Source organism: Lycorma delicatula, chromosome 11 (assembly GCF_047948215.1).
Source record: "Lycorma delicatula isolate Av1 chromosome 11, ASM4794821v1, whole genome shotgun sequence".
Classification (NCBI taxonomy): Eukaryota; Metazoa; Arthropoda; class Insecta; order Hemiptera; family Fulgoridae; genus Lycorma; species Lycorma delicatula.
In genome coordinates this window covers 41,677,233-41,699,132 of record NC_134465.1, presented here as the reverse complement: position 1 = coordinate 41,699,132, position 21,900 = coordinate 41,677,233, and the positions used below count along the sequence as shown (strand labels likewise).

The 21,900-nt window shown below is 31.9% G+C and overlaps 1 protein-coding gene across 1 annotated transcript; it reads left to right on the top strand.

The window, feature by feature from the left end:
• The first annotated feature begins 637 nt into the window (after positions 1-637).
• Positions 638-21,234, top strand: Tsp68C (Tetraspanin 68C). Its single transcript, XM_075378965.1, has 5 exons — positions 638-831; positions 9,055-9,264; positions 15,691-15,873; positions 18,784-18,987; positions 20,986-21,234. The coding sequence occupies exons 1-5, from the start codon at positions 763-765 to the stop codon at positions 21,232-21,234; spliced, it is 915 nt and encodes a 304-aa protein (XP_075235080.1). The 5' UTR covers positions 638-762.
• The last annotated feature ends 666 nt before the right edge of the window (positions 21,235-21,900 follow it).

The window sequence follows — 21,900 nt, the reverse complement described above, 5'->3', positions numbered from 1 at the left end:
GCATTTAACAAAGCTATTGTAGTACAATCCTAAAAAAAAAACTTGTTTTTCGAGCTGAATTTTATGTTTTACGTCACATATCTTAAAATCTACTGGAGTTACAGTTCTGGGATCTATTTTATCCTACTTCTCAGCTTAAATTACATAAGAATCCACCAAAATTACTTCTTAATTTGGACCGAAAAAAATTGCAGTAGGGTTTCTTTTTAATTAGAAGTGTTGAAATATGGGCGAAATCTTTCGCTAGCCGTAACTCGTTAGCCGTAGCGTTTTCAGACCTATGTTTATATGAATTTTTTTCATTATTTTCATCAGTAGAACATCTCCGAAAAAGTTTCTCCATTTCTTTGTAGGACAATCTGTGTAAGTAAATTACTAAAATAAAAGTAACATTTTATTTGGAATATCCTGAAAATAATAAAAGAATTAATTTATTTTACAATTTACTGTTGAATAGTATGCCATCTGACTGGATCCAGGACACAAAGCTTTCCTCTTTCTGTAACATAGTATAGTAAAACATTATAATTGAACTAAAGGGTGGTAAATAGCAACCGTGCGTAAATCCGGTCCAGCTTTACTTTGTATATAAACACTAACAATAACAATGCAAAGTAGACGTTCCATCAAACAGATACTTGTTCAGTTTTACAATTCATTCATTTAATATAATGTTTTGAGTCGTTGAAATCAGTGAGTGATGATTTAAAAGTATAAACATTCGAAATACTAAACATTTATTTTTCTACACGTAAATAAAAAATGCTTACAAAATGTCCTCAGTTTAATTTACCAAGAGTGTGTCTTATTTTTACAAACGTTATTTTTTTGGTAATGTATATTATTAATACTAATAAATATTTATGTTATAAAAGCTTTTTTATGTATATATATATATATATATATATATTAATTTATTTATTGTTTCAAAACTGTACTGTTCGCCAGACTGCAATCTGAATTGTGTTTCAATAGCTGGTCCTGATAGTATCATGCTAACTACTTTTGAAACAGTGCCATTAATTGAATCTGACTAATAAAGTACACAATACTGTATTATTATATTAATTAAATTTAACAATAACAATTAATACAAAAAATTAATACAATAACAAAAACTCCAGGACAAGTCAATTTTAATATAGAAATGAACTAATTGTAATTTTTTTTTCTTTTCAACGAATTATTGTGGTAGAAACTGAAAATTTGACCCTTAAAATATACACTTCTAAAATAAAATTTGATTTTATACTTCAATATTTTATAACAGGCACCCAAAAACTGTACATTTTAGTTTATTACACCATAGTTTATTTTATTTTTTATAACTGAATACATTGCAAATTAATTCTGTTATATTGCATTAATTTTTTCATGTGTACTTATATATTTCTACTTTAATTTATGACTCCATTTTTTGTTTAATACACATTTTGTTTCCGTTTTATTTTACAAATAATCTTAAAAAATGTTTGTTTTTCTAAATTCAACAATACTCATAGGAATTAAACCGTGAAATGGTAAATAAAATACCATAGGTATTTTAGTATAAAAATAAGTAGAAAAATGTTTTTCATAACATAATGTAACATTAGTAATAACAATAAAATAGCATTTCATAATTAATGATTTTTATATCTTATTCAGAGCTTATAGAGTACAAGTAAACAGACTGCACGTACGAGTGTTAAGGCGGCCGATTCACAAGCATCCCCTGTAAATTCTGATTCATATAAAAGAAACTACGTAACGTTAATATGCACTATTATATTATAAATTTAAATAAATTAAGACATTTTATTTGAGTTTTTAAAGAGCTATGAAATCGTCAATGTCCACAAACCGTAAAATTTCGCTAATATGGTATATTAAATTTCAATAATAATAAACAAATAATAAATTCAATTCAGTTTCGTCATCTAATTGCGAGAAATCCGTATTGCTGTCAGTATTAAGAGATACAACGGGAGGCTCAGTTTTCTTTTCTATTATATTATCCGATTCCCAGTAATTTGGTTCAACAGTATCCTCTACATGTTTTATACATTTTTTACATTCCTGTTGGATCGATGGCTTTTAAGCATAAATTTTTAATATTAGATATTTCAAAAGCAATATTTTTTGACGCTCCGTTACTTTTGATTTATCCCCAAATTAACTCGATCGGTAGGTAATCGAAGCACGGTTTTGCCCACTGAATCACATATTAACTTATCGATTTTATATTAATTAAAAATTACTTTTATTACGGGAAACCCTTTGGAATAATCGGACCTTAAGTTTATCGTCTTCAAAAATTACTCCTTTTGAACTAAGCCGCATTTTGATATCATTCTTTTTCCGATGCACGGCTGGAATTCTTTCCTTTTTACGCGAATGATAAGGGGCGTTGTCTAAGACAATAACCGAATTATCTTCCAGAGGAAGTAACACATCGCTAAACTAACTCTCAATAAATAAAATCTCCTACTTTTTTACGAATCGCATTTTTATCGAAATCGTCAACTTTTTCTACGATTGATTCCGGGGTTTTGTTTTTTAGGAAACCGTAATTCATTAGTAGATTTATACTCGCGAATAACATTGTACACTGAAGTAGCACAACTCCTACTTATGTTGGCAGTTTATTAACAACGTTGGATTATTCTGGTAATTCGCTTTTCTAAGCATTTTAAAGAAGTGCTTTTCTGCAAGACTTAAGGGCTTTTCTCGAGGCCTTTTTTCGGAGGGGATATCAATAATCGTACTATCAACTAAATTCCAGAACTGTATTTCTCGTAGTTTTATGATATCCAACGTAAAAACAGAATACTAGATCGTGGATATCGGTGTTCTTTAGTGGTTGGGTTTCAATTAACCACGCATCTCAGGAATAGTCGACCTAAGACTGTACAAGACTACACTTTACTTAGATTTATATACATCATCCTTTGTTTGTTCCATTGTAGCAACTCAACGGCTTAACCGATTTAGATGCATGACCGCGCATTGGATTCTTTACGTTACCAGGAATGTCATAGGCTACATAAATATGCACATATATATATATATATATATATGTATACGTATGGTATTTAGTTTTTATCCGAGTTGTATTCATCTATTATGATGTTTTATAAAATAATAAGCGGATTAAATTCATTATTTTGATGACTTAAGCGTAAAATTTGCACGTTGTTAAACATGTTTAAATAAATTTAAAAAATTTGAAAACAAGATTATACTATAAACAAAATTGTCATCCGCACTCACACTCTTTAATTATCCTACATTAAAGAGCGATGTTTTTTATTGGCAGTTATGTTTTTTAATTTTTAATATTTATCTCTTGTTTAAGTCTGTAATCCAGTTCCCATTTTCAGCAGCACTTGTATTTTAAACGTTAGGAAACACCAGTTTGATATACCGTCAAACAATATATTTCATCAGTGTTATGTTTCTTTATTTAGTATGCGAGTTTTGTATTATTCAAGTAAATTTTTGTATAATTGTTATATATGTATTTTGTTTCTATGAGATGATTTGCAAAGGTCGATTCTAATAACTTCTGTAGATATTTGGTCTTATTAAAACCACCGTAAAGAGGTGGGGACAAAAAACAATTGTTAAATTACACTTACATTTTTAAATTAAGTACTTTTTAAAACGTATTTTTAAATTTTTTTTTTTTTGGACTGTTTGCAAAGTGATTACCCAATTTTTTTGATTTTTCTTGATTCATACATTACACGGTTCTGTTTTGTGCAATGAAAATAGAATAAATACTAGGCTTAGCTTTCCCGCAAAACGGTAAAGTTATGTAACTCTATTGACTTTTTCAAAGATAATATTAAAAATCATTCGATTCATAAATATAGTAAGGTTTCTGTAAAGTTACTATTTAAAAAAAGAACATTTTGGCTTATTTTCTTTTAGCGTTCGTCGAGTTAGGATGGTCGGCTTTCCGCGACAGGCCCTTCGGCTTATTGTATAATCACTAAATGTAAAAAAAAAAATCCTTGACTCGGTCTGTAAGGATAGAATTCTCTGCAAAATATCAAACGATTTTAAGTCCCAGCATCTAGGATTTGAAACAAACTTAACTTACACCTCCACCTACAAAGTCAAAAACAGGAAAGAAAGATCAAAGATAAAAGGAAAAGGAGAGACGTGAGAAAAGCAAATTTACCCGTAAGAGTATATCGAAATAGTACAGAGTAATCATAAAAGAATGGTGCGGTTTCAGTAATTCATAGGAAGATTGTAGGGAAATTTCTAGATGTTATATTGGTATCCCTGAAAGCCTCCAACCCAAAAGTTTGTTTATCAGCAGTTGTAACCACAACGTCAGTTCTTGTATTGTTGTTGCAGTGAGTTTAGTGAGTTACTATGTTCTCGGATAAAGACAAAATGTGTTTTATTGGTGGCCGAATTAAACTCCGTAATTTTAGTTCAACGTGCGTTTCGACGTGAATTCGGAAGAGATCCAACACACAAAAATAACATAACACGTCGGTTCAAACAATTCGAAGAAACCGGATCGGTTAAGAAACAGAAATCAACCGGCAGACCAAGTGTACCAGACGAAACGGTTGAACTAATTAGACAATCGGCAATTAGAAGTCCTGGGAAGTCCATCCCCCGTCGAAGCGTAGACGGGGGATGGAGTTAAAGTTTTACGTAAAAAACTGAAATTACACGCTTATAAAATCCAGATACTGCAGGAATTGAAACCCGATGATGGTGTAAAACGTTACGATTTCGCCGTTGAAATGTCGGACAGAATAAGTGAAAACTAATCATTTTTAGACGATATAATTTTTACAGACGAAGCTACAATCCATGTGAGTGGATGTGTTAACAGACACAATTCACGAATACGGTGCTGTGAAAACCCGCACACAGTTACTGAGAAACAACGCGATTCGCCTAAAGTTAATGTTTGGTGTGGTGTGGTGTGATGAAAAATCGTGTAATAGGGCTTTTCTTCTTTGCTGAAAAAACAATTAATGGAGTTACGTATCTTGACATGTTAATCAATTATTGCTTTCCTCAGCCGGATGAACTCGAAAATATTCATCGACTTCATTTCCAACAAGATGGTGCTCCCCCGCACTTCAATGCATCGGTCACGGACGCTTTGAACGAAAAATTTGGAGATCGATGGATAGGCCGGCAAGGACCCATACTTTGGCCTCCAAGAAGTCCAGATCTGACACCTTGCGTTCTTTTCTTGTGGGGGTACATCAAAAGCGTTGTTTATACACAAAAAATTCGCGACCTAAACCGCTTAAAAAACAGGATTAATGGAGCAATGACAACCATTAACGAAGAAATGTTAACTAATGTTTGGAGAGAAGTTGAGTATCGTTTGGACATTTGTCGAGCGACTAAGGGCGCACACATTGAAATTTATTAATTGTGTAAAAAAATATTTGAGACGACAAATTTGAAAAATAAAAAACATAAACTGTAAGTAATTCTGTTTTAATTTAAACCATGTTCAAAACCGCACCATTCTTTTATGATAACTCTGTATATTAATACAAGTACTAATGCTTTTAACGGCACCCATCTTGAAATAATTAGAAACTGCTGGCCAAACTTAGAACATTTGATCAGAATTGTATTCATTTATTGTTATTTTGTAAAATAATAAGCGAATTAAATTAATTCTTTTGTTGTCTTATGCGTAAAATTTGCACGTCATAAATATATGACTTCTGTTTTATCGATATTTAATGTGGCATTTAAAACAAAACAAGGAACGAAACAATTGTCGCTGTACATTATGCGTCTGAGTCTTCTTATGCCATTGACGTTTATAAAGTACCCGAGATAAAAAAAGGAACCGATTAGAATCGCTTTCCTTGCGAACAATTATCTCCGGCCAACTAATATCCACTTGATATACAATGTTAACCGATCGACTTAATCGATCATCAATTAATATCTTTCAAACGGTGTTTTTCTTTATCCACGGAGTGATTTATGAAGGTTGATGTGTTGATCGTATCGCTTACATCTACACTTTTATCTTCTTGTTTGGTTGCTGCACAATAATCTTCTTATCTTAAAATAATAATAGTTTTATGCGACCGCAAATCGATGTAAATTAAATATTACTTGGCTAGATAAGTTTTGATTTTGTTCTGACTTACGTATTACTAATAAAAATTAAAAAAAAAACAGCTCTGTTGATTTATAGAGTGGGAACTCATTGTGACCGGTTTCTTATTATCTATGATGACTGGAAAAATGATAAAGTAAATATTTATTATCTAAATAATACATATTCACATCCCACCGCATTCTTTATTTTACTCTTATTTTTTCCTAACTAGAAAGTGCTCGTCGTGTTTAATAAAGGAATAAATAAAATCAGTGGAATTTGTTGCACATCTACTCATACGTAAACTTTTCTATTTATGAGATCCGTTGGCTAAGTTGCTTCAAATGAATTCTTGATAAACAAAAGAAGTCAAATAATAAAATGAAAATAATTTTACAACTTTTAATTCGTATTTTTAAATTATTTTTTATAAGAAAATGTACAGGATTTGAACAAAACATTCAAGAGCGAAACGGAATTCAAAGGAGAGACTAAGAAGATTTATTGATGTATTTTTCTTTTAATAGAGAAAGAAAAGATAAAGAGCAAGAGAGAGAGAGAGAGAAAATTTAGCAACAATATTGAAGAATTTCATAAATAGTAAAATTAAACCGAATTTAATCCGATTAATAATGTAAAAAGTAGAATTATTATCCTTATATACCAGTCATCACAACAGATTATTACTTTTCAAAGTTTAGAGAGCTCAGTTGATGAACAGAGTAGGGATGGATTGCTAAACCGCCGACTGATGGCTTCTTGCTACCTACAACTTTTTGTCACGTTACACTATCCCCTCCATTGTACTATTTACCCGTATGCAGCTGAAGTTGGATAACGCAACGTAATTTGTTTAGCATTATTATTATTACATGAAATAATATTTGTTTACTGTTTTTAAGTAGTCTATTTTAATAAAAATCTTGCATATTATTAAATAATAGCAAAAACCTTTTTTATTGGAAGTATCGTTGACTAAATTTAATAATTTTTTGCTTCTTCTGAGATGACCTAAAAATAATTTATATAAGAATATACTCCGATATAAAATATTATCTTAACTGATAGTTTTTCTATTTAAATTTATCGTCGATTATTTATTATGTCTATATATAGACCGAAAAAGAAGTTGTGCTGATGAAGTTGCGAAATCGCAACTTCATCAGCCATGAGTATTCGTAAGGAAAGCCGTCAACCGCCAACAGTACAGAGATGTTAAAAGAAATTTACATTTGGCTGATATTGATATTTTAAATACTACAAACAAGTTCTCTTAAGTGCAACCTTACATTCATTTTCTGAATAAAAACTTTGGGAAATACAATGTTTTTGTTCACCACCTTTCAATAGATGATGATCAGATGATATCGTACTTTGGTCGCCGTCTTGTAAAATGTTTATGAAAGGGAAACCATTGCGCTTCGTTGTGGTGTTTATGTTCTTTACAAGGATACCTTTGCAATTTTTCTCTTTATCAAAGAAAAGAAAGAGAAGTAGATTCTAGCCTTGGATTAGGTACCTCAGCTGTTCAAAATTTTTGCGCGTCATAGACAATCCTGGAAATCAAAGCTTTTTGATAGATTTTTTAGTTCGTATAAATTGTTAAAAGTTAACTGAAGAAGGAAGATTTTTTCACAACGATAACAGTTAATGAAACTAGAATTCAAAACTCTCCTTTGGGAGATTCTCATTCTTTTGTAAGGAACCTGATGGGATGTACTATTATCAGTTTGACACCGCCGATTCAATTTTTATTACAAATTGGAATTACATTACTCTAACTACAAATTTTCAGCTCGTTGAACCTCTAAATAATGTCAAAAGATATTCTAAGGTGAAAAAATGAAAATTTCAATCCGACAGCCAGATCTAAACAACCTATACGATTGCTAAACTGGTGGGGTTGAATCACCAGACAATATTGTCAGCAACTATCGAATGACAATGAAAAGAAAAAAAATGGTGGTGGCATTTGTTTTCAATGATGTAGCTTTAGTAAATTTGTGGAAGCTTTATTGATTAGTTCACAAAGAATAACTCAAGCAACTGAAATTTTGACAATTTGTAATTATCGTATTGTTATCATCAAAGGCAAATAACATGGAACAAATTGTTATTCAACAAAGAGTTGGATGACCAACTGAGTTGTATTTCACAACTCAGTGACACTCGATTGACAAGCATCTTCTGAAAGAATGTAAATAATAGAAGATCCGCTACCAACAATGTAAAAGTAAAACGATATTTTCATGTAATAAGTGTAAAGTTGGACTTCACCCAAAATGTTTTATTGATTACTGTGAAAAATAAACTTGATATATTCACTGTATACTGAAATAAATAGTAAACATCTCATTTATATTGTATCATAATTTCTATTCTATTTAAATTTTTACATTCGCAAAAAAAAAAAAAAAAATAAAAACAGTAAGCTAAACCAATTTGTGTTAATTTAAACAGTCTTTCCTGTTGAAGTTGCATTTTGCAACACCATTAGCCAATAAATAAACGTACCTGAGGGTCAAAAATCACATATATGATTCAGAAGCATCTATAAACCTAAGAAATCAATAAGAAATTATTTTACAACCAGTGCATCAGAGCGCTCCAAAAAATGGGTTAACAGAGAGCTACACTATCAGACACCCCAGGAAGAACTAATGCGTCTCTGTCTTTACACTTCATAAACTTTGATGTATAATATGTTGCCAAAATGAGTCGCTAACATTTTCACCAAAATTAGCAGTTAAAATGTTTTAGATATTTATAATCGTGAGACTTTGTACTGTTTGTTTATTAGAAATGGAGTTTTAATTAGACAATACAATAAATGCAAAAAAATCTATATTTTTTGCTATTTTTGGTAATTATATATATTGTAGATAAAACTATCAGTTAATAAGTAATAAATGAGAAGAAAAATAACAAGTATTTTTAGATTTTTCCTTTTAATTTGCTTTTAGCTGGCAGGCCTGTTATTGGTGACAGCAGCAATAATTCTACTACTTGACACAGACCGTGTACTTCTCTCACGTGTTGTTGTAATAGAACTGCAACATCCATTGTTTTATTATGCAGCACTCGCATGCATATTGATTGGTTTAACAGTATCGTCACTTTCTGTACTTGGATGCTGGGCAACACACTGTAACAACAATTGTCTACTTGGTACTGTAAGTTGCATGATATTTAAAAATTAAATATCGTAAATTTATTAAAAAATTAAACAAATAACTACTTTACTGTACGTAATTAATCTATTTACAAGTGGTGTCTTTATTAAGTCCATGCAAAAATAAAGAACACTATTTTACAGAAAAAATTCTTTTTTTATTTCTCAATGTAATCTCTATTCGAATCTATTCACTTAATCCAGCAGTGTTCAAGTTTTTCATCGCATTCTTAGATTACAGGCAATAACTTCATCACTTAATGTAAATTTCTTTCTAGCAAAGCCACTTCTTTATATTTGGAAACAGATAATAGCCCAAAGGTGATAAATTTGTAGAGAAGGAGGATATGGAAGGGGGATATGTTGTAAAATTTGAATAATTTTACTGCTACAATCACAGAAAAGTTAACTGGTGCATCAACTCTGTAAGAAGAATCTCCTTTTTGTCAAATGTAATTGTTTTTTCTTTATTCCCTCATTTATACGATCAACTGAAAATGCTTAATACTGTCCAGTTATCGTTTTACTCTCCTCCAGGGAGTCAATGAAGATTACATCGTGAACATTCCAAAAAACAGTGGCCATCATCTTTCCTGCAGATAGAACAATTTTCACCTTGTATGGAGCAACCTATTGTTTTGATTGTTTCTTTGTTTCAGACAGGTAGTAATGTATTTGATTTTCATGAAGTATTAAGTAATGATGCAAAAATTGCTCTTGATTATATTGGAACTGCTTCAGACTATGCTTAAAAACGTTTCTTGTTCATGTTTTTAATTGCTTGTAAGCAAACCTGACGCCCATCTTGCAGACAGTTTTCGCATATCTAATTATTCATGTAAATTATAATGCAAGAATTTATTTGAGATGCCTTTTGTCTTAGCAATGTCATGCACTTTCAGACTTCTATTTCGATCACCATATCAGGGATTATTTCAACGTTCTCTACAATTCTAACCTCAACAGATCATCTGGAATGTTTAGAGTCATTTGTGCTTATATGACTGCTCTGAAAATAATCAGCTGCTTGTAAACTGTTCTAATCAAAGGAGCTGATTTCACATAATATTTATTTGACTTGGTTTTAGTTTAATGTGTGTTTTAGCCATTTAAAAACTAATGTTGGACTACCACACAAGATTCTCTCTAGTCCATTTTTCATAAATCATAATACTTGATCGACTTAAATGACTGCCAGCAACAGAATTATGGATGCATCTGAATGAAATTTGGTGAATGCCCCTAGCAGAGGGAAAACTAAGAATGACTTCAATCATACTAAGAGCACCATGTTTTTTTTAGATGAGCTTGTCAAATACTCCTTGCATCATTTTTACTTATGGTAATATTAGAATTTTTTTCTGAATTACTGCCAGTAACAACTGTTAATAATAGTTATTTGTGTAAATGTTAAGTAATTTTATCAACTAAATAATAGAAAAGTACTCTCCCTCCCAGAATTATAAATGTACCTGTCTATAGTGCTAACTTTCAATACCTGTAAGATTAATTTTTCTGTATGCGTTAGTATAAAATTTCTTGTATGCGTTTCATTAAAAATACAGATAAATTTATTTTTTTTTTGAGATAGCACAGAATACAAGAAAAAAATTAACAAAAAATGTAACAAAGACAGTAAAACAATCTCACAATAAAAATAGAGAAAAAAGATTAGACAAAGCATGGAAAAAAACTGGATTTTGCTCTAAATTAACAGCAAAATATAATTCTCCCAAGGATAATTCCAGTAAAACATTTTAAAGATCCATGATCTAGAAGAATTGGAGTGCAATATTAAACTCTGTTCATTTTAAAAATAAGTAAATTTAATATATACTGTTAAAAAATAACTACCCACCACCTAATTAGAAAAATTCAACAGTAAAGACAAAGTCCAGGCTTTGAAAAAGTATTGGGAAAAATGTCTCCTTACATACTTGCATTCTGTTCTGTTCTACGATGGGCAATCTCAAATGGAAATTTGAAATGTTTGGACTGAACTGCATGATTTTTAGCCGACAGTCTGTGCTACAATAGGCATATATTCTAAAGCAAACTACTGAAGAATTCAGTTTAATATATATATATATATATATATATATATATATATATATATATATATATCAGTGTTGAACTTAAAAAACTCTTTATTCCTCCAAACTTTTTTATTTTCCAGATTCCTTATTCCTACTCACTCCCCTACTACACTGTTGTTTGATCCTTCACAGGTTCAAAAATTCTTTTCAACTCAGTACTTCAAATACTACTAGCTTATTCTCGTGTCTTTTAATAAGTACCTGCACTTCACATCTGTAAGTCACAATTGATTGTAATACTGTCCCATACATTCTCAGTTTAGACGCTCTAGAAACTAGCTTTGATCTCAACACCATCTTCAGCTCATATGTGGCTCTATTCCCTTTGCTTGATCACTCCCTTATTTCTCACTCACTCCCATTTGCATTATTGGTAATTAACTTCATTTACCCTTCGGTACTGCTTCTGACCAAATGCAACCATCCCGTCTCCAACTCCAAGGCTACTCGGAATCACTATGTATGCCATCTTGTCCTCATTTAGCTCCAGACCCATGGCTTCTACATTTTCCTCAAAAGGTAAAAACATCTCCAACTTGATTTTTTTTTTGACCAATCATCATCACATCATCAGCAAACGCCAGCAAATGCAATCTTCTTCCACACAATTAAATCTCTCTGCAACACATCTTCTTGTAAATCCACTCCAACACCTGATTCAAAATCAAGGATATCACAGTATCTTCCTGTCTCACACCTGGACAAGTCTTGAAACATTCTGTTAGCTCACCTCCAATCTTTACTCTGTTTTCATTGTCATCAAGGCACACACCTGTCATCTTGACCAACTTACCAGGAATTCCCATCTCAATCAGTATTCGAGTAATTTTATTTCTTTAGAAGCTTACAAGCTGTCACATACCTTCCTAAAATCTATGAATTGTAAATGATTCTTCTTTCTACAGTCAGTTCTTTTCTCAAGTAGCTGCTTGAACATGAGCTGTTTGATGATGAACAACTGATTGATGGTTGAAATGTTTCTTTTAAACCCAGCTTGGTACTCCCACCAATGACAAAGCATAAGGCACTGAGTCTGTTCATTAGCACAACGGAAAAAATTTTGTACACAGTGCACAGGATAGCTTTATTTTTATGTTAGAGGAGGGGAAAGCTCTGCCAGCCATCACCCATACAGACAGTAGTGTCAGGCTCTCAACATCTAAAACCTCTCCGCCTTAATACTGCATGCCTCGATACCTGCCTTTCAACATTACTCAGGGACATGTTGCATTTACCACAGGACTTCATAGCTCAGGGAGTTCTACATATCTCAACACTATCCCTGAGGGCTCCCAACCACCTCTTTTTCTAGGCTATCATCCCCTATCTACTCCTACTCAACATCCTGATCCCCGTAGGGGATGACACCCTCTGCCTTCCCCTCCATCTCTAGCCCTTATGGGTTTTACTGGAAGTCATCTTCAAAACCTCGACTTTTAACATATTCCAGTCTGCCTCGACCAGGATGCCACTGATGCGAATGCCATGAGTGACATTCCCATCATTGTACTACTATTTAATGAACTCAAAACAAAACACATCTTACTGAGTCTTAAGTAAAACTGAAAGGACCTAACTAAACAAAGGAACTGAACTACCTACCCATTTCTATGGGTAGGTATTGATGTTTACCTTCTGGTAAACATCAATAAAAATAGAATACAAGAGAAATCTAAGCAAAGCTCTAGATCCCCTCAGCAATCCTTTCCTTTGCTAAGTACACTATAAAACTCTCCACTACTGCCTACACAGCCTGGCTCCTCCAGTTCACACAGAGATCCAATGCCGACCCAATAAGATCAAGCTAACAGGTGGTCTCCGTGCACATTAACTCTTACTTCGAGCACTCATAAAGAACATTGTAAGTGTCATCCAATTATCCACACTGAGCACATATCCCAGAATCTACCAGGCCGAATTTCTGCAGTCTGTTTCTAAAAGCACCATGGCCAGAAAGAAATTGCAACACATATTTATTAGGGTGTACCCAAGTAGCGTCCCGCAAAACAACAACAACATTTGGAAAGAGATCATGTGTATAACGCCCACCCCCTGCCTCATCCCATCTGACCTTCCACAAGGCATTGCCATGTTCAATTTCTCTAACTTTATCCAAAGTCAACTCAACGGACTTCTTAGCAACATACTGCTGCTGCTTCTCAGGTGCAATCAATTCTATCAGTTTCACTTTTAACTTTACACTTTTTTTTTAATTTAAATATATTTATTTATTAATAATTATTAACCTTTGATTGTAAAAAAGGTTTTACGATAAATAATAATTCAATAATAACAATAAAAAATAAAATATCAGAAGTTATTAATGAAATAAAATTTTATGTACTTCTTGTTTTAAAAAATGTAATTTAATAGGCATACCAGGAATTCATGGGGTGCCTATATCAGATTTTTTTATATAAAAGAAGTAATTTAACATGAATGAGGAATATAATTTATACTGAACCATGAAACAGCTAGGAGCTATTGACTATGCTGTCCAACATCTCCTATGTCAACCACCCATCAAGATACTGGAAAGTTCCACACTGTTTCTCTTTTTATAAAAACAGTTTGCCTTTTGTTTCTGAATTGCATGCGGGCTTAAAATCAGCAAATTATAAATTAAAAATTTGTCAATAATTAAACATATTTAAAAGAAATTGAATGAAGAAATAATTTTTATCAATAAATAACAGATTAAATATTAACTAAATGATAGAAAACTCGTACATAAATATATTAAAAACATATTTTACCATGTGATACATTACAAAATCAAAAATTATGTCTATCAGTTTTATAGAACAATATTGCTATGTATGCAGTGGCCATAAAGTCTTTTTCCATGATATAACATACAGGTTGGTGACATGACAGTTAATTGTAAAGGTTAATCAGCTGCTTTCATTTACTCAACAATTTGCCAGGTTTGTTAGATGCTGAAGTTATTTTCACATGTTTAGCTGAGAACTTGGTTTCTGCAGTGTTAAGTTAAAATGGAAGATATACTCGTATGCAAGTATTCAATTTGAAGAAAAACATTTTGCTAGTGTTTGGGCACAAGAGTGTACAAATATGAATAAAAATTAGGAAAACGTAACAGACAGATTCATTCATCGTTTTGATAAGGAAGTTTTCATGCTTTCACTTTGAAAGTGTGAAAAAACCTTTTCTACAAAGTCAGTCATCAATTTGAAAAATTTGCACGTCCTTCCAGTCAAATGATGAGCTCTGATATTGTTGAGGATATTTTCCTCTTAAATCAACCAGGAAAAGGTTTTCAAAACTAAATATTCCCCATTCAAGATGTAAAAAATAATGGAAAACGACCTTGAATTTAAATCTGTTCATGTTGACGAGCTTCTGACCAGGACACGACTAAGGAAAACTTGATGTAAAGCTTTTCTAAAGGGGTTTACCCATTGCGAACCCCATGATTGAACATTTTCAATCATGTAAACCAGTTTTCTTCTCTGATAAGTGCATCATTTACATGAGTAATCTCATGTAAATCTCTGGAATGCATATTTTTAGTGTGGGCAGCAATATCTGATGACTACATATTTTTGAAGGAAGTGTTAACAGCATTTCATATTTTAACATGATTGAAAATTATCTTATCCTTGGCTTCAATCGATAAGTTTGTAATTAACTGTCATTTAACAGTTACATGGAGCTCCAGCTCATACGTTCAGTCAGTAACTTTTAAATGAACATTTTCAAAGATGGTGGATTAGTAGCGATTCAAAAATTCAGTGACTGCTAAGAAGTACAGACTTAACAATCTCTAACAACTTCCTTTGAGGCATAATCAAAGTTAAAAATCTTCTATTTGTGATTAAGAACTATTGATGAACTGAAAACTGCTAACAGAGATTGTTTTTACAACTTTGATCCTTCAGCATGGAAGAGAATGTCTAAAAGTTCTTAAGAGAATCAGCTAATTTTTCTAAACACACTAGGCAACTAATAAAACTATGTGTGAACAATGGAAGAGCACACGCAGATGTAGATTAAAGTAAAAGTGTTAAACTAATGACAAGCAATAATGATATTTATTTCTTTATATGTAAGGGACGTTGTGGCTACAATGTCCAAATACCGATTTGTGATTTCATAAGATTTTATGCCTGTGTTTCAAACAATTAAAAATGTTCAATTTTTTGTTTATACTCAACATTTTCTGCTTTGGAAGTTCTTAAAATTTATTTATAAATATTTATTATAAAATATAAAGAAATATTTGTTTAGTTTAAATTATATAATTTATTTTTTTAAAAAATCATCATAAAACATTAACGATATTTCTATAAATATTATTTATGTTTCAGTTTATATTTTTACTAATTGTGTTACTTGTGGTGGAATCAGTAATTAGTATGTTGGCAATGGTGTGTCCACAATATCTCGGTATAATGTTAGAAAGAGAAGAGTTGTTAGATACATGGCAACGTTATTATGGTGTACCAGGAAGAGAACAGTTCACAGCTGCTGTCGACCTAATACAAACAAAGGTATATTTTAATTACAATAAAAACTAAAGCTTAATCGACTGTTTTTATCTGGAAAAAAAAACCACCAAATATTATTGATAGTATAATAAATATGTCTAGTATCTATATTTTTTACCCAAGTTTGTACTATCAAACCAGTCAAAGGATGATTCTAAAATTTAAAAAAAAAATTCTTTACTGTTATTTCATATATTTATTATTTTTATGTATTAATATGAACTTTAATGTCACTGATTTTTATATTATTAATTTTATATTTTGAGACACAAAATTAATTGCTGTGATGAAGGTTTGATCGATCCAAGAAAATATTGGAATAGTTCAAAACCCTCTTCATCAAGTTTTAACTGAAAATTCTGATAAATTATTTTGATAATAAATTTAATTCTGCATTGTCTCATTTTGCCTGATATTTCCAGTTTATTACTTTTATTTCAATAGTTCATTAACCTTCAATGAAAATGTACAAAGGTCAATAAAAATTAGGACAATTACTTATTTTTTCTATTATAATTTTTAAAGCTCCTGAACCCATGAACTGATATTCAAAATACAAAGTAATTTTTCTTATAAGGCAGGAAGTATACTTATCCATTGAAGTAGGTTTCAAATTTTGTTATTATACTAAAAAAAAAAAAGATTATGTTTCATTTAATTACCTTTCCATCCAGATAATACATTTCTGTATTTGATTTTAGTTCATATCAGTATCAAAATATTATTAATATTTTCAAATTTTTAAACCTCAATATCTACTGGACTGATTTTCATAAACAAATTTTATTATTAATCTTCAAAATTTTCTGTAAATAAATTTGGTCTTTTTCAGTTTCTATAGGTTCAATTTTAACCCTTTTCAAATTTTGCCATATGAGAAGAAAGACTGTTCCAATTAGATAAAAAATTAACGTATATTTTTATTTTGATGTCAATATTTAGGTCATTATCTCAGTCACAGTCTGGATATCTAAATTATCAATTACAACTGCATTTTATACTTCACTATTATTAGTATCATTATTATTATTAAATAGTAATGTTATTTTCACTAGCTGTGGACACTTGGGGTCCCCATGGCTGGTGAAAAGATACAATGTCATTAAAATCGATGAAAGAGATTCAAAGGAAGATCTCCTCAGGGGTGGTAGTCTCTGAAAACATCACCAACAGGGGATATTCTGGCGCTGAAGGCGTGGTTGCTTCGACCAAGCAGCTGATCGCTCTTGTATGCAACGCCTCCATGCCAGGGGGCCAAGGCACCAGAAGCCAAGGGGCCAAGGCACTGGTGGACATCGGAGATTGCGGGGTTGCGCAGAGAGTGTCTTCGACTAAGAGGAGCAGTGCAATATGCAAAAAATCGCACAGATGCGAACGTCAGATCAGTTGAACATAAGACGGCAAAGAAGCGGCTCCGTTGAGCCATCAACGTGAGCAAGGCACGCTGCGGGCGAGAACTGACGCAGACCGTGGATGCAGACCCTTGGCGCCTAGGTTACAAGATAACTCGGCGATTGGAGGTCTCGCGGTCACCAGCTCTACTAGACGAGGCTAAAGCGGAGCACGTCATTAAGACGATGTTCTCGGCCCACTCGGTCCGTGCCGAAAAAACTCCTTGGTTGGGTACGTTAACGACGTTGCTCTACTTGTCGCAGACTGCGACGTGAAGCGCGTCCAACTGAGACTCAGCCGAGCCATGCACAGACTCGGTGCCTGGCTGGACGACCATGGGTTGTCTCTAGCTCAGTAAAACGGAGATCGTGGTTCTAACGAAGAAGCGTATCGACACCCTCCTCTACCTGCTGGGACGACGGTGTCGAAACTAATCCGGCCGCATAGTACCTCGGTAAGATGATTGATCGGAAACTCAGATTTGCTGAGCAGCTTCGGAGAGCCGCCGATAAAGCTGCGAGAGCCATAATTGGTCTCAGCCGGCTCATGGCGGTTGTTGACGGACTGAAGGCCAGCAGATGGCGACTGCTGATGTCTACTGTACATTCTTTCCTGTTATACGGGGCGGAGGTGTGGGCCCAGGCATTAAGATTCGAAAGAAACCGGAAGCGACTCGCGCGGGTGCAACACACCACGGCCTTGCGAGTCGCTTCCGCGAATCGGACGGTTTCCGAGCCTGCAGTATTGATGGGATGGTCGCCGGCGTCATACCCATTGTTCTTTTGGCAAGGGAGCGCCAGGCGACCTACAGAAGGCGAGGGAGACAGGCGAAGACCGGTAGATCATCACCAAGGAAGAACGGACTCACACGTTTCTCACATGGCAAGAAACCTGCGAACACGAGACTAGAGCACGATGGACCACAAGGATTATCCCTCTGGTTAGATCGTTGACGGTTGGCATGGAGAGGTGGAGTACTACGTGACCCAGTCTTTAACATGTCATAGGGAAAGTGCCGTCCCCCGACTGCCTCTATTTTTTTTCTTTAAACATTTTTTAATAAAAATGAAAATTAATGGAACAAAGGGGATGTAACAAATACCTATTAAAAAAAAAATTGTTAACTATTTTTTATACATCCTTTTAGAAATTAAAGGGAAAATTAAGAATTAAGGATACCAATAATCAAGGTTAAATCTTATAACATAGTTATTATTAATTATAAAAATAAATTCCTGACCTCTGTAGCAGAGTGGTGTTGTCTCAAATCATCCAGAAGGATCTAGGTTCAAATCACTCCTAGGCATGGGAATTTTTCATATTATTGAACTCATTTATCATTAAGTAGCTGTAATTAGATTATTTTGTAATTATATGTAATTATAATGTTAAAATAACATTCAAGGCAGTTTCTATTCGGTTACTTAACTACAAACTATTTGATTTTTGTTACTAAATAACTTAGTATTTGATGCCATGAAGTGATTTTCTTCATTATAGGAACTTTTATTTTTTTAACAGATGAAATGTTGTGGGGTAACTGGTAGCGGTGATTATGGAACAACTTGGTGGCGTATAAGACAATTTGCAGCACCAGATTTACTGGTACCATTATCATGTTGTGTATTAAAAGAACCACCGCAATACCTTGATCCGGATCCTGTAAATGTTACAGTTTGTCAAAATAATATACCAGAAATTTATCAGATATCACGTTACACTGAGGTATGATATTTTCTAGTCTAATTAAATAATATTTTTCGTATTTAAAAATAATCAATATTAAATTTTTTAATTTTAATAAGTAAATTATATGTATATTTTGTAAATGTATGAGTATAACATCAAATTTAATTGCTCAAATACAAATACAATAAACCCAATATATATGTTTATTCATAATGTAATCTAACCTATATTATTATTGATTTAATAACATAATTTTTTGTGTCCCAGTTTATTTTTGATAATTACCTTCAGAATTTTGATTGGACTAATATCTAGAGAGTCTGGGTACTGGAGAGCTTGAGTATTTTATTCTTTTAAAACTTTTCATATTTTTGACAGTAGATGATTTTTGGCAATAAATCTTATTGGTACACAGTTTCTATATATTTTGATCTGCACAAGATTTTTTTTTGTATATTATTGGAGCTAACGCTTTACATCTAACCTGCAAGTTTTACAATCAGCTGTAGAGAACTCTGCATCAAATAGTTTTCATAATTATGTTTTATTCTACTAATGGTTAATTCTTGTCTTAATTGTGAGTAAATGGTCTAGCTCACTAATAATCAATCTTGTAATAAGACCAAATTTTTCATTGACTATATTAATCCAGCTTCTTTCTTTCAATAATTTTAAAACACCATTCACAGTATTTGAGCCACCACCACAATTTCTAAAAGATTTTTGTCATCTCATGTTAGTATAGCTACAAAAAAAAATGATCTTATAATATTTTCTTTGAAATAGTGTCCAATTTTTTTTTGAATGCAGTTCACAAATTCTGGAAAAATATGAAAATGTAATTTTGTAAAAAAAAACACTGAAATGATTTCCACAAAATACTGTTTAATACATACAAACTAGTAGACAAATAAATAACGCGACTTCATATTACCCCAAGAACATACAGAATTATAGAAAAACTGAATTTTCATTGAAAAATTAATAAAACTTCAAAGATAATTATTTCATTGCAATCTAATTTCTCAAATTGTGAAATACTCAAGAGAAGTTTTCTGAATTCACATATCACAGCTTCTTCACACATATTACATCTTTCATGAACCAGATCAACAGCAATGTGAAAACAGTATTGTTAAGCACATCTTCTCCTTCATATGTGTACTGAGACAGATATTGTCCCTTGAATTTCATTTTATATTCCTCAGTCAGGTGTCTTGGTATTTCTTTTGCAAAAGCTTTTCAGAAATCAATTGACTATGTTTGATGCTGTAGGCTAAGCATGAATACACCATATTAAAATTGCTGTTTATCATTACTCACCTGTTGGTTCAAATCATCTCTTTCACTTGTTGCATCGTTATTTTGTTGCAATTAGTGCGAACTAACTGGACAACTAAGTCGATCTTTCTTTATCAGCAACATTTGAGCACTCGTGAGAAAATTTATTGTCATAGTTGTGTTCTACTTTATGTGGCAAACACTTTTCATCTTTATCAGGAAATATCTCCTAATGAATGTTTTTTTTGCAGGAAATCCTTTGGCATATAAAATCCTGTTGCTCCTTTTTCCTATAAAAAAATATATAAGTAGAAACAATCTTATTCTGGGAATCAATTTTTTTTTTAAATCCAGAATTTTCTGCATTTCATTCAACATGTTCATAAAAATATCTGCTCAAATAATTGTCACTAATGTCTTCTGGATTTAGATTTATTTTTACCTTATATATGTTTACCTTATCATATGTTTATATTTCAAATTTGGATATTAATTGCATTATTTTTTGTTTTAAAATTAATTTTGTAATTTTATTCTCATCAACCTTTTAGAACGGTTTCCCTTGATCCATCCAGGCAAATGCTGGGGCAGTTTGCTTTTTTAATCTGTAACAAATCTACCTATTCCTAATGTGATCTATAAAATATAACATTATAAACCAATCAGAATAAAATATATATTTATATTAATTTATTAATAGTATTACTTATAACAAACAATTTATTCTTTATTTTTCTTTATTTTTTTTTTTAGGGTTGTTTAATGCAACTGGAGACATGGTTAAGTGAACAAATATTAATTGTTATAAGTACTGCGATAATGTTAGTTGTACTTCAACTAATGCTGTTATTTTTTTCCATCTTAATGTGTGTTAAAGCCGGTGGTGATGCAAAATCAAACAGTACAGTAAGTGAGAGGAGCAATAAAAATCAACATAATTATTATAATAAACACAATAATTCATTATCAATTAAAGAAGGATTACCATATTTCATTAATTGATTGATGTATATTTTCCTTTATATCAAAAAGAAGAAATATTTTCTTCATTTTATAAAATATTAATAGTTTAAAGGATAAAATGGAAAAGTAATTTTGTAAAGGAAATTCTAAAATTGACTTAAAAATAAAAAAGAAGGATATTTTATTATATAAATTATCTACATATCTTTATTACTGTATATAACTAGTTTTCCATCCACATTCAGGCAATTGTCTTTCTGAAACACCAAATTTTGCAGACCCTTTATAAAAAGAACTCCAACGTTGGTATATCAAGTTAAAACCAGGCTACGCTGGCTAAAACCAGACTTCAATCTTGATGAAGGGATAGTAGTGGACTGTGTGCTAGGTATGGCTGTTAGGGAGGTAATATAAAATCTTTCAATGCCAGCTAGTGAAAGCTTATACTCAACAGACTACTACTTAGAGAAAAATTAAGTGAAACATTGACATATTGTAAGTAACTAAATAAAAAATTGTTTTATTCTTTAAATAAAATGTTTAAATGCAGAACCCAATGTGATTGCAACTCTTCAATCCCTTGAATATTTGCAACCAAAATTAAATGGCACCAGTGATCCTTACTCAGAAATTATTGTAAAACTTTTCATAAAAATTTATTAATCTATATGTACGTCCTTCTGAAATTTTTCAATAGTAATATTG

What these genes read in the sequence shown, in the direction of transcription:
- Tsp68C (XM_075378965.1), top strand. Translation starts at nt 763, where the DNA reads ATGCTTACAAAATGTCCTCAGTTTAATTTACCAAGAGTGTGTCTTATT. An exon ending in TTACAAACGTTATTTTTTTG is followed by an intron (nt 832 to 9,054) that starts GTAATGTATATT and finishes ATTTGCTTTTAG; the next exon opens with CTGGCAGGCCTGTTATTGGT. An exon ending in TCGACCTAATACAAACAAAG is followed by an intron (nt 15,874 to 18,783) that starts GTATATTTTAAT and finishes TTTTTTTAACAG; the next exon opens with ATGAAATGTTGTGGGGTAAC.